The following is a 12181-nucleotide window of genomic DNA, read 5'->3' as shown; positions in this document are numbered from 1 at the left end:
GAAATATTTATTATTTATTTATTTATTACTTTACATTTATATCCCGCCCTCTCTGCAAGCGGACTCAGGGCGGCTTACAGTATCATAAAAACAGTCAATTCCATAAAACATATAAAACCATAAAACATTTACCAATTAAAAACTAGTACGCTATCTCAGTCTAGTCTGGCGGTATTGGGGTCTGACTATGACCGCCAGCTTCTGTAGGATGTCCGGTGGCAGCCCATTTTCAGTCAACCAGAAAAGCCTGCCTAAACAGTTCGGTCTTACAGGCCCTGCGGAACGCCGACAAATCCCGCTGGGCCCTTATAGCTTCTGGGAGGGTGTTCCAGAGTTCTGGTGCTGCCACCGAGAAGGCCCTAGATCTTGTTGCGGATAGCCTGGCTTCTTTTGGGCCAGGGGCAGACAGCAGAAATATAATAGAGACCTTAGGGATTATTCTCAAGGCAGAGTATATGCTTTGTGGTCTTCTGCAAATTTAAATCATAAAAAAGAGTCACTTGGCAGGACCAATCCACATTTTCGGATTTGGACTCAGAAGGGGAATAATTAGCAGCTTCAGGAAAGGAATATGATAGTAACAACAGAGATTACCAGAGAGTCACTAGGAACAGAGGAAGGGGAAGAAGAGGTATTACTAATACTAGAGGAGGTGCCAACAATGATTCTTTTTTAGGCAGAGGTACAGGCAAGAGGAATTTTCGCAAGACTTAATAATTAACCTTTTGTCTTGACCCCTTTCCAATACGGAACGTGAGGTTTTAAGTTTGGGATTGGGATTTGTTCCCATCTCACAATACAATGCGTTTAGGACTAGAGTTGATCTTTTTAAAATGATAAGACAAATTAAATTTTAAAATTTTTTTTGAAGGAAAAGGAAATACACAGTGTGAACCCTTTCCCCCAAAGTCGACTTTTGTACCCAATATCTCTGATCCCTGCATAATAACCTTTGAAAAAATGGTGTTGAGAGATTTAAAAGTAACTGAAACCTCCTTTAAATCTGGTTGGCGTAATTTAAATATGCAACAGAGATTAGCGTTAGAGAATCTGCAAAGTGACTCTGACGTTGTCATAAAATCTGCCGACAAAGGTGGTGCGGTGGTTGTTCAAGATAAGCATGAGTATATGAATGAAATCAAGAGACAACGAGGTGATGAAATGACATATACCCCGTTGCATTCTGATCCTTCCAAGCATGTGCAAAATATTATCAGAGTGGTGTTAACAGAAGCTGAATTACTTGGGGTTATTAACAACAAAACTGCCAAATTTTTATTTAATGACTCTCCTAGAACACCTGTAATTTATACTCTTCCAAAAATGCATAAGGGGACTTTGCCACCTCCAGGAAGACCTATTATTTCAGGTTCCAACTCAGTTTTGGAGCCTTTAGCTAAGTTTGTTGATTTCTATCTTAAGCCTTTTGTTGTCCAGATTCCGTCATATATTAAGGACACCAAAGATTTTATATCCAAGATCGAAGGTCTAAATGTCCCACATGATGCATGCATAGTTACTATGGATGTCACATCCTTATGTACATCAATACCTTTGGATGAAGCACGAGCAGTAGTAGAACATTTATTGGATAGATATGATCAAACTCCTGCCACATATTTCTTAATGGAATTGGTGGACATAATTTTTGAAAATAATTTTTTCAGGTTTGATGAGGATTTTTATCTACAAATCTGTGGGGTAGCCATGGGGAGCAGCCTAGCTCCTTCTGTTGCCAACTTATTTATGGCTGGTCTTGAGAAACACCACATTTGTAATTCTAGGAATCCTTTTTTTGATGAAGTTCTAATATATTTTAGGTTTATTGATGATTTATTCCTAATTGTAAAAAATCAACAAGTTGTTGCTCCACTGTTGGAATGGGATACACAAAAAAATCATCAAAACAATAGTGAACCTGCAGTTGGAAATTTTCCATGCGGCAGGTGCAAAGTCTGTCCTCTAGCAATACAGACTAAAGAATTTGTGCACCCCACAAGTGGAATGAAAATTAAGTTGAGACATCTCAGTTCTTGTTTGTCACGGAACGTGGTGCACGCGATTCTGTGTGGCTGTCCAAGAATTTACATAGGCAACACTACTAGACAAATAAGGGTCCGGATCCTGGAGCACCAGTCTCGGGTTCATCTCAAAAATATGGAGGCTCCTCACACGGAACATTATCTGTATCTGTAAACCATGCTGATAGGGACATGAGGTTTTGTGTCCTATATAAATATCAAGGGACTAATAAAACTCATAGAGAAATTCAAAGAATATTACTCAGAGAAGAAGCTGCCCTGATTTTTAAAATGAATGCGTTGGAACCTACAGGTTTAAATTCAGCCCTGGACTGATCTTGCTTCTTATAATATAAAGCTATTTTGGTATTTATTTTTCAGTATTGACTACAGTAAGTGGCTGGCAGGTAGTTGTCAACATTTTCTTCTTAGCAAACTCCTGTTCCTTTAACAGTTGTCTGAGCAGGGTTCCGATTCCAGCACGCCCAGCTTAAGGACGGCGGTGACTTTGTCTGTGATTAAAAAGCTACTGTAAGTTATCAAAGTTTTTAAACCTTCAATTGATGTTTTAAACTCATCTGTTGCAGTTTACAACTTTGTTCTTCCCTCTTGGCAAGGGCGGACAAGTTTTATCTTATCTTACTCCACTAACGAGGAGTCAATTATCTGCTGTCCATTTACTGCCGGGAGTGGAGTTTAAGAAACTTCGGCCAGAGGATTTTATGTCTTTCTTTAAGTCTAGTTTTGGAAGTTTACCCTTGGCAGAGGAACCTTTTCAAGTAGTGGATTTTGTGAGATTATTTAACTCCTCCTTTAAGAAAAGACTGTTGGAAGTTTTAGAGTCACTATTATTTTCACCTGTGTTATTCCAAGCGTCTCCCTTCTACCTCTGGATTGTATTTTAAGTTTTCTGCTCCAGCATAGCCTTTTGTGGTTTGTGCTTTGGCTGCTTGTCAACAATGGGTTTGAAAAGGACATATCCTTCTGAAGAAGAGGTTTCTCAACCGTCATTTAAACAATCTAAATTGGATCATTTTTTTCTTGCAAAACCATTGTGAAATAGGTTCGAGTGCTTGGAGGCTGTTGCTGAGGAGGGCGAATTCCTCACCTATCAAATCACCCCAGAGACTGAGCAAGAGATGCCTGGTTTCATGTCTCCTAATGACAGACAAGCCACCAGACCTTGGGAGGGGCTGGAGCTGCTAGCCCAACAAACAGTTCTAGTTGCTGAATCCCTGAACAAAATATTTCAAGCCCAAGAGAAGATGTTGGCCCTGCTTCAAGAACTGAATAACACCATGTCTATCAACAAGGATAGCAGCTCACCAATCACTAAAGGGAGTCCAAGTGTGCAATTCCAGTCAGACATTTCTGATGGTGACCAGAAGGCTAATGTAAAAGCCTCCTTTACACTAGTCCTTAATCCTTATGCTGTAGTTGTTAATGTGTTCCCATGGAGAGGGAGACACATTGATTGGAGCCAGAGGAGCAGAGCAATAGGCCATCTGGCTGATATTTTTAATCTTCACCATAAAGGTATTGATCTTATTCGGATTGAGAGACTAAGCAGCCCAATCAGGTTTGAATGTTTCCTTTTGCATTTTCGCTCTAAGACAATACCATCATGACTGTTTGCCCAATCCACCAAATTAACTGCTCTGGGCATTCAGGTACAGAGACATTTCAAAAACACCTTAATTCAGGAGCTAGCCCTTGAATTTGCTACAATAAAATCTGAAAGATCCATTCAAGATTTAAATGCAAGGGCAACAGGGACCCAAAAGGCGCCTATCAACCCTCGGGATCTGCTGATGATCCTAGACCTGCCTATTCCCTCCAACTTACAACAGCCATTGAAGGTGTCAGGACAGCAGCCCCCTACTGATATCTCTGTCCCTAAGATCCCAGAAACGTTAAATTCAAGGAGTCAGATCCACATGGAGACTGTGGATTCCCCAGGTGCAGAGGATGAGATAGAGGCAAGGCTTCTCATCTCCTTTAGGACATTACCAGCTCAAGAACAAGACTGTATACTTGGTCGTATGGAGCTCTTGGTATCCACCCTGAAGGGTTTAAGACAGCCCCTGGCAGAAAAAATTAACCTAATGGACCCCCTCTCTGCCATAGATGGTTCTCTAGTGTCAACGCCATTGAGATGCGTTCCACTGGAAACAATCATAACAATCAAGAAAAGGGGCAACAACACCAATCTGATTATCCCTCCAGACAACCCAGTCTCGCATACGATCTTAGATGAACCTACTGGAGTCGAAGGAATCACTGACCCTGTTTCCCTGGCAGAAGCTTCAAACATCTGACAGCCAATCCAGTGTAAAATAGAGAAGCCAAACCATTTTAAAATAATCTTCTGGAACGTAGCTGGCTGGGCCCGCCTGAGAAGCCTAGATCATTCCTCACTTTTTAAGACATATGACATTTTATTTCTTCAAGAGACCTGGACAGCTGGGGAGCTTTTATTGGAAAAAAAGAATTACTTTTAAGGTAAAATATTTGAGTGTGGAGATAACAATGAAAAATATTGACTTATTCAAAAATAAAATTATGAAAAGCTATGGCATAAAATGTTTGAAGACATGATAAAATGGAACAAACTCAACTTGCCATTGCTTGGCAGAATAGCTGCAATAAAAATGAATATTTTACCAAGAATAATGTACTTTTTTCAAACTATTCCGATTGTGAAAGATAGTAAACAATTCAATAGATGGCAAAGCCGTTGTGGATAGTGCCAACAGAAGTAATAAAAATATCAGTTGAGACGGGTGAATAAAAATGGTTGTCATATAATCAACTATTAAAAATACGAAGCGGCAAAGTAGAGTTGAAATCTGCTGAAGAACTGAATAATAAGTATGATTGGTTTCAAATGCAACAAATAAAGAGCTTGGTGGAAAATGATATCAAAACTGAAGGAATAAGAAAAGAGCAAATAGAAATGGAAAAAGTTCTGCTTGGAAATAATGATAAATTAATCTCAAAATTATATAAATTACTGTTAAAATGGTCTACTGAAGATGAAGTAGTAAAATCTCAAATTATAAAGCGGGCTATCAATGTACATATATAAAGAAATACAGATGGACACATGGGAATATTTGTGGAAGAGCTCTATGAAACTCTCGACATGTCATAGTATTAAAGAAAACTGTTTAAAAATGATGTATAGATGGTATATGACTCCGAAAAAGTTGGCAAAGATGAATAATAAGATGCCAGACAGATGCTGGAAATGTAAATGAACCCCACATAAGTCCTTTGAACCCCGCAACATGTAAATGAATTTCTCTGTTCCTATCTGGATTTTTTTTTCCAAAAAAGACCCTGATTAGGAATTAGAATCCAGGAGCACTTGGATTGGTCCTTACCAGTGTTCCCTTTAAGCTGAGTTAGCGTGAGCTAGCTCACAGATTTTTTTAGCCTCCAGCTCACACATTGTGTCTTAGCTCAGGAAGGATGACCCCAGAGCGCACTAAGTTATCAGTACCTCACAACTTTAATGCCAGGAGCTCTCACAAAGTAGAATTTTTGCTCACAAGGCTCTGCAGCTTAGAGGGAACAGTGGTCCTTACATCTTGGAGAGTGGAGTGATTTCAGATAGTGAAAGTGATTTCAGATAACGATCATAGCGCACAGCGGGAATGAGACAGGAAAACTAGTTCTCGATCCAGTCCAGGAGGATAAATTGTCTTGAACTTCGTTATCAACTGCAATTCAGCAGTCTCTCTTTCTGATCTCCCTTTGAAATTCCTTTGTGAGAGCACTGCTATTCTTAGGTCAGCAACTGAACGTTGGGGTTTCAAATGTCAGACTTATGTCCAGTTATCTTTTGCATCCTTCTGGACTGAATCTTCCTGGATGGAATTGATACCTAGGTTTCCTGTCTCATTACCAGCACTGGTCTCTCCACGCCTGCTACTCCTCTGCATAGCACACCTAATCCAATCTAATCTGCTATTGGCATTCATCTGCTGTGGTAATTAGACATCTGAAACCACCTTTATAAAGTTTATATCTCGGATATCTCGTGTAACATTTTATGACACTCGTGGCCCAGCCAAACACAGTGGCATTTATGTCCAGCCCTCATAACAAATGAATTCAACCAGGGGTGGAATTCTAGCAGGAGCTTCTTTGAAAATTAGGCCACACACCCCTGATGTAGCCAATCCTCCAAGGGTTTACAAGGCTCTTTTTTGCAATGGAGCTCCTGCTAGAATTCCACCTGTGTATTCAACACCTCTGGATTAGACAGAAAGGGTTGCCCGCTCTGGGCTGGGACCGAGCCTCGCGTCCCCCCTTCCCCCCTTGCTGCTGCTGTCGTTGCAGGGCTATGCACTTCATGTTCATCTCGACCTCCCCTGCCAGTTGCATCCACCCCACTAGTGTTGTGGGGCGGGCTTGGTGGAAGGCCCGATCCAGAAAGCTGGCATTGAGGCCGTGTTGGTACGCCTCGATTTTCATCATCTCGCTCCAGCCCCGGACCTTAGCACATTGCTCACTGAATTCCGCGGTATACTCTCTCACCAATTTCGACCCTTGTTGCATGTCTCGTAGTGCGGTGAGGGCTCGAGTCTCCTGGAGGGGGTCTTCATACTGGAGCAGCATGGCTTGTAGGAAGCCCGCAACGCTGTCTAGCTCGGGGCCTCGGGCTTCGTACAGGCTCACGTACCACCTTCTGGCCGCCCCCTTCAGCTTTGAGCCCAGGTAGTCCACCCGGCTGGCTTCATCAGGGAAGGTGTTCCTCCAGTAGTGCATATAGCTGTCGGCTTGTATGGTGAAGCATTCCACCTCTTCTGGATCGCCATCAAAGGTGATGTTCAGTTCTCAGCCCCGTCCGAACTCTCGTGGTCCTGGGCTGGGGAGCCCGGGTGGCCCCGGTGCTGCAGGGACCACCGGGGGGTTAGGTATCACGGGTGGTGCTGGCGGGTCCCGGGGCACCGCTGGGGTGTCCGGGACGACCGGCCCTGTTGGGGCTGGGGCAGGCGGTGCTGGTATCATTGGTTGACCTCGTCCGAAGTCCTGGAGTAGCAGCCGATCGATCTGTTTCTGCACCTCTCGAGCCATGAGGGCGGTGTTGGCATGGATCTCGTCCCTGAGGTCTTTAGCCATAGCCCTCATCTCTCTTCTCATCTTCTCCAGGATGGCTGTTTCCTTCGGGGGGCTCCCATCTTCCCCCTCCGAATCGGCCCCTCTGCTGTGCTCCTCATCCAACCCTACTCGGTCCCGCTCATCATCGTCCCGACCTGGTTCGCCCTCGTCTCTGGGTTTTCCACTCTTCCCACCTTGGGTTGGCCTTGTAAAGAGGGTCCATCAGGGTGGCGGAGATTCGCGGTTGCCACTTTTGAGGGGTGATGAACAGCGTCTGGATGTGCAGCGGGGATCCATGCCCTCCAACTCTTCGAGCCCCGGTGATGTGCCAGGGGGGAGTCTTCACTCTTCCCAAAGGTTCAGAAGGTTCTCTGTTATCCGGAACTTTTTCAGCCATCCGGCTTAAAAGTGTCCGGTTCAGATAAGCCTTTACGGGATCAGTCCCAAAATGTCAGGCAATTAGATCTCAAAGTATCCAGACCTTGAATTATTACAAAGTTAGGCTTTATTTGATAATCCATATGCAGTGATCAACAGGGAAATTGGGACTGATACCAAACAAAGTTGCAAAACATACTTAAAGACATTACATCAAAGGTTTCCCCAAACAAAGCTGTTATTCTAAACAACAGGGAGTCCAAGTGTGAAGATTCACACGGTAACTTTCTCTTATCATCTTTCTGTGGTCATTCTCTCTGGGACTCGCTGGCCTCTAGTCCCTGGAAGCATGTTATCCTCAAAGGAATGCATTCCTACATTTGTTAGTAATTGCTAAGCAAGTTCAAACGGTACACAGGTTACATTATACTTTGATGTGCACAGCATTCTATAAAGTTAGTAACATTGAGTCAATATCGCTATTAGGGTTTAATAAGCATCTTAAATTCAGATAGATAAACATTGCCTGACACTCTCGGCATTTCAGCACATGCTTTATACAAAAACTCTATCAAGGACGGCATAGTTTCCGTTCTTTGTTGAGCCTTCTGCCTCCCCCCTTTATCTTTTGGGAGGCAAGTTTTTCAAATCTCAAAGTTAGTTTCAGTGGAAAGGCTGTTCTTCAGTAGACACTCCGATTCATTGCTGGTGGGAGCACATATACCGTATATCCAAAATTTCTGGAAAATAGTTTTAAAAAACATAGGGAAAATTCTTCATATCACAATACCCCTGAAATTTGAATATTTTGTTCTCAACATGTGGACATTGAATGTGACTGGATTTACCAATTATGAATCACTATAAGAACTTACCGCTTCAGCTCGTTTAGAAATAGCAGCAAACTGGAAACCTTCTAAGTCTTCATCAGTTTTGAATTGGATTAATAAAATCTGTGAAATTTGTTTACTGGATAAGCTTACAGATTCTCTCACCTAACAAGACTCAGATTTATATAATTCAAGATTTGTGGCGGTATGGTTTCCATTTTTAGAATAACTTGCCAAGAAAGACCAATATAGCATGTTACTAGAATAGAAAGACCAATATAGCATGTTACTAGAAAGACCAATATAGCATGTTACTAGAAGTAGAAGTGGAGAGCCAGTTTGGTGTAGTGGTTAAGTGTGTGGACTCTTATCTGGGAGAACCGGGTTTGATTCCCCACTCCTCCACTTGCACATGCTAGCATGGCCTTGGGTCAGCCATAGCTCTGGCAGAGGTTGTCCTTGAAAGGGCAGCTGCTGTGAGAGCCCTCTCCAGCCCCACCCACCTCACAGGGTGTCTGTTGTGGGGGAGGAAGGTAAAGGAGATTGTGAGCCACACACTTCGGAGTGGAGGGCGGGATATAAATCCAATATCTTCTTCTTCTAATCAATTCTATTTATTAATTTCCTTTCTCCTCCACTTTTTTCTTTTTTTCAGTTTTTTGCTAGTTAATTTGTAATATTCAGCTCATCAGTTAAAAGTTCTCATTTGGTTCCTTATTTAACTCTGTATTTATCATTAAGTCAATAAAGCTTATTTAAGTTTTTTTTTTTTAAAAAAGTTAGTTTCAGAAAGGCAAAAAACAATAACATGAGAGCAGCCAGAAGGTGAGAGGTAAATAATGGCTACTGGGTGACGTCTGGTCGTAACCACGCCCTCAGAAGTCTAAAGTGTTGAAAACGTTTCTCATGTTTATACTTCCATGAACAAGTTTTCTTTTGGGGGGGGGGGGGGCTTTTGTAAGCCTCCAGAGGCCTAACATTAAAATGGCACTTCGCTGTTTTACATTTTATATATATATATATATATATATATATATATATATATATATATATATATATATATATATATATATATATATATATATATATATATATATATATATATATATATATATATATATATATATATATATATATAATAACCAACGGAATAAGTCTGGTGATATGAGACTTTCACTAGTCTTGGATCATGGGGTTGGGTGGGGGAAATTAGATAAAACGTTCTTCTCTGCCAGGTCTCTGAAAGCCACTTTGCAAGCTCTTTAGGGGGAGGAGGGATGGGGGAAGATGGGCATCTTTCACATTTTTCACAGTGGCCGATATAGGGTTGCCAAGTCCAATTCAAGAACTATCTGGGGACTTTGGGGATGGGGCCAGGAGACTTTGGGGGTGGAGCCAGGAGACATTGGGGCAGAGCCAGGAGCAAGGCTGTGACAAGCATCATTGAACTCCAAGGGAGATCTGGCCATCACATTTAAAGGCACAGCACACCTTTTTAAATGCCTTCCTTCCATAGGAAATAATGAAGGATAGTGGCACCTTCTTTGAGGCTCATAGAATTGAACCCCCTGGTCCAATCGTTTCTAAACGATTTTTAAACGTTTTTAAACGATTGGACCAGGGGGGTATTTTGGGGAAAATGGGGGGTATTTTGGGGAGAGGCACTAGATGCTATAATAAAAATCTGGTGCCTCTACCTCAAAAAACAGCCCTCCCAGAGCCCCCGATGCCCGCAGATGAATTCCCCATTATCAATTAGGCCACACACCCCTGACGTAGCCAATCCTCCAAGAGCTTACAAGGCTCTTTTTTGCAATGGAGCTCCTGCTAGAATTCCACCTGTGTATTTAACACCTCTGGATTAGATAGAATGGGTTGCCCGCTCTGGGCTGGGACCTACCTGGATTGGGGGGGAGGGGTGGAGACAGGGGAGGGCAGGGTTTAGAGAGGGGAGGATTCCCTACCCATATCAGGGAAATATCATCCATTTACAGAGTTCAAGCAGGACCCTCCCAGATTGGGAGGCAATTGCAGGAGGTGTGTCTTCAGCAGAATCTGCATATTTTAAAACTGCTGCAAACCCATTGCAAGATGCCAGGTGGTTAGGAGCTAAGTGAGTTGTTTGGTCCTAGTTGTGGCTAAAGCAGGCAAAGAGATGGCTTCCCTTAGCTTTTTCTCCCCGGAGCAGTTGCTGACTGGTCTTGGAGTTCTGAGCGTTCTTTGGCTCTGTCTGAAGGCTGCCTGGAGCTTAGCACAGGGCCTGAGGATCTATGTGTTGTCTCACGTGTGGAAAGGGGTAGATGTGGCTTCTTATGGACCCTGGGCAGGTGAGTTCCACGTGACTGCTGTTTTTCCTCTTTTCACTCTTTATGTGATGACCTCATATTGTGGGGACGGGGATATATAGACCGTCAGCATCTAATCCCCTGATAGTTTGTGTTAATAGAGACCAAGGCAGACGTCCGGGTACAAGGTTTTCAGATCCAAAGTTCCCTTCATCAAGTAGCAGTTTAGCACGCTGCCTTTAGTCAGTTACAAAGGTAAAGGTAGTCCCCTGTGCAAAGTAGGCTTCCCCCCCCCTCCGCCCTGGCGGGGGACTCCCGAATTTGCAGCCTCCGCCCCCGCTCTCAAAAAAAACGGAAGCGGGAGAGGGGGGAAAACGGCGCCAATTTTGGTGCCACTCGCTCTGGGCCAGTGAGAGAAAAGAACATGCGTGTCTGTATGAAAGATAGAGGGAGAAAGTGCCTCCGTTTATGTCCGTATGAATGAGAGAGAGAGCCTGCCTGAGCCCCTGCACCCGCCAAAGGCCCGGCACTGGAGTCCAGCCATCACCTAGGCATGCTAGGAAGAAGCGGGGTGATGGTGGTTAGCCTAGGTTTTCAATTGGTGAGTGCCTGTGTGAGGAAGCAAGAGCCGAAGAAGAAGGGAAGGGAGGGGGGTGTCCTGTCCCGTTAGTAAGGAAGATTTGTAGAGCCTGAACGATTTGTAGATCTCATTGCTCAAATGGTGGTTGGTGCGTAAATAAGCATTCCTTCCAGACACAGAGAGAGGGGAGTTCATACTGGAGATCTAGGAAACATTTTCTCGTCACACAAACCTGCCCTGTGCCTTCACTGCAGAACAGAAAGGCATGAGATGTTCTTGATGAGATTTTGAATGATGCATGAACTGATAAACTGCCTTGCGCTCAACCTGTCAGCAGCAACTTCTGCAGAACTTTGCAGTAGAATACTTATTGAGAACTTTTGGGGTTGCTTTGCCTTTAAGAAGAAAAGCCTCTCTTCCAGAACAGGAAGTGTCAGTGGGCATGTGTGCAGGCAAGGAGTAGTCTCCTGGCGCTGTTTTGCTCTGCGACTAAGGTGCTTTCTACAGTGCTTGATTTTAAATGATTTAAGGTATCGGTTTAGAGTGCTTAAGTTTTCGTTTTATGTGCTTCTCAGCCGGGCTGGGCTAAGCGAAGTCCCAGCCTTGTGTTCTTGTGGAGACTGTTTAATTTTTCATTCAGTCTTATCTGATTTATTGCCTCCTCTGCTTTTATTGCTTTTGGCTACCCCATATTCAGCTTAACTTTGGTATATGCTGGCCCGGGAGTCTGGAACATTCTGAAGAAATTTGTCTTAATTTTTAAAACCTTGCTAAAACTTTGAACCCAGCGGCACCTTTAAGACCAACAAAGTTTAATTCAAGGTATATTTTTCACGTGCAAGCATACTTCTTCAACTCATTCCCAGATTACAGAAGACATTTTCACTTGAGAAATGTCTGTTGGGTGTTAAAACTAACCTAGTTTTATTTGCTAGCATTGTTTAGCTGAGTTAATTATCCTGCTCTCCTTCCTCCCCC

At 43.1% G+C, this 12181-nt stretch overlaps 1 protein-coding gene across 1 annotated transcript in view; it reads left to right on the top strand.

Moving 5' to 3' along the window:
* The first annotated feature begins 10480 nt into the window (after positions 1–10480).
* The window catches only part of LOC132585700 (very-long-chain 3-oxoacyl-CoA reductase-like), a 111940-nt gene continuing 110239 nt past the window's right edge, over positions 10481–12181 (top strand). Inside the window, exon 1 of the mRNA XM_060257571.1 lies at positions 10481–10665. Coding sequence (XP_060113554.1) covers positions 10494–10665 — 172 coding nt within the window. The 5' untranslated portion in view covers positions 10481–10493. The remainder of the gene's footprint in view (positions 10666–12181) is intronic.

The sequence above is a fragment of the Heteronotia binoei genome, chromosome 17, assembly GCF_032191835.1.
Source record: "Heteronotia binoei isolate CCM8104 ecotype False Entrance Well chromosome 17, APGP_CSIRO_Hbin_v1, whole genome shotgun sequence".
NCBI lineage: Eukaryota > Metazoa > Chordata > Lepidosauria > Squamata > Gekkonidae > Heteronotia > Heteronotia binoei.
Note: the sequence above shows the minus strand (reverse complement) of the source record. Positions and strands in the feature narration are given on the sequence as shown.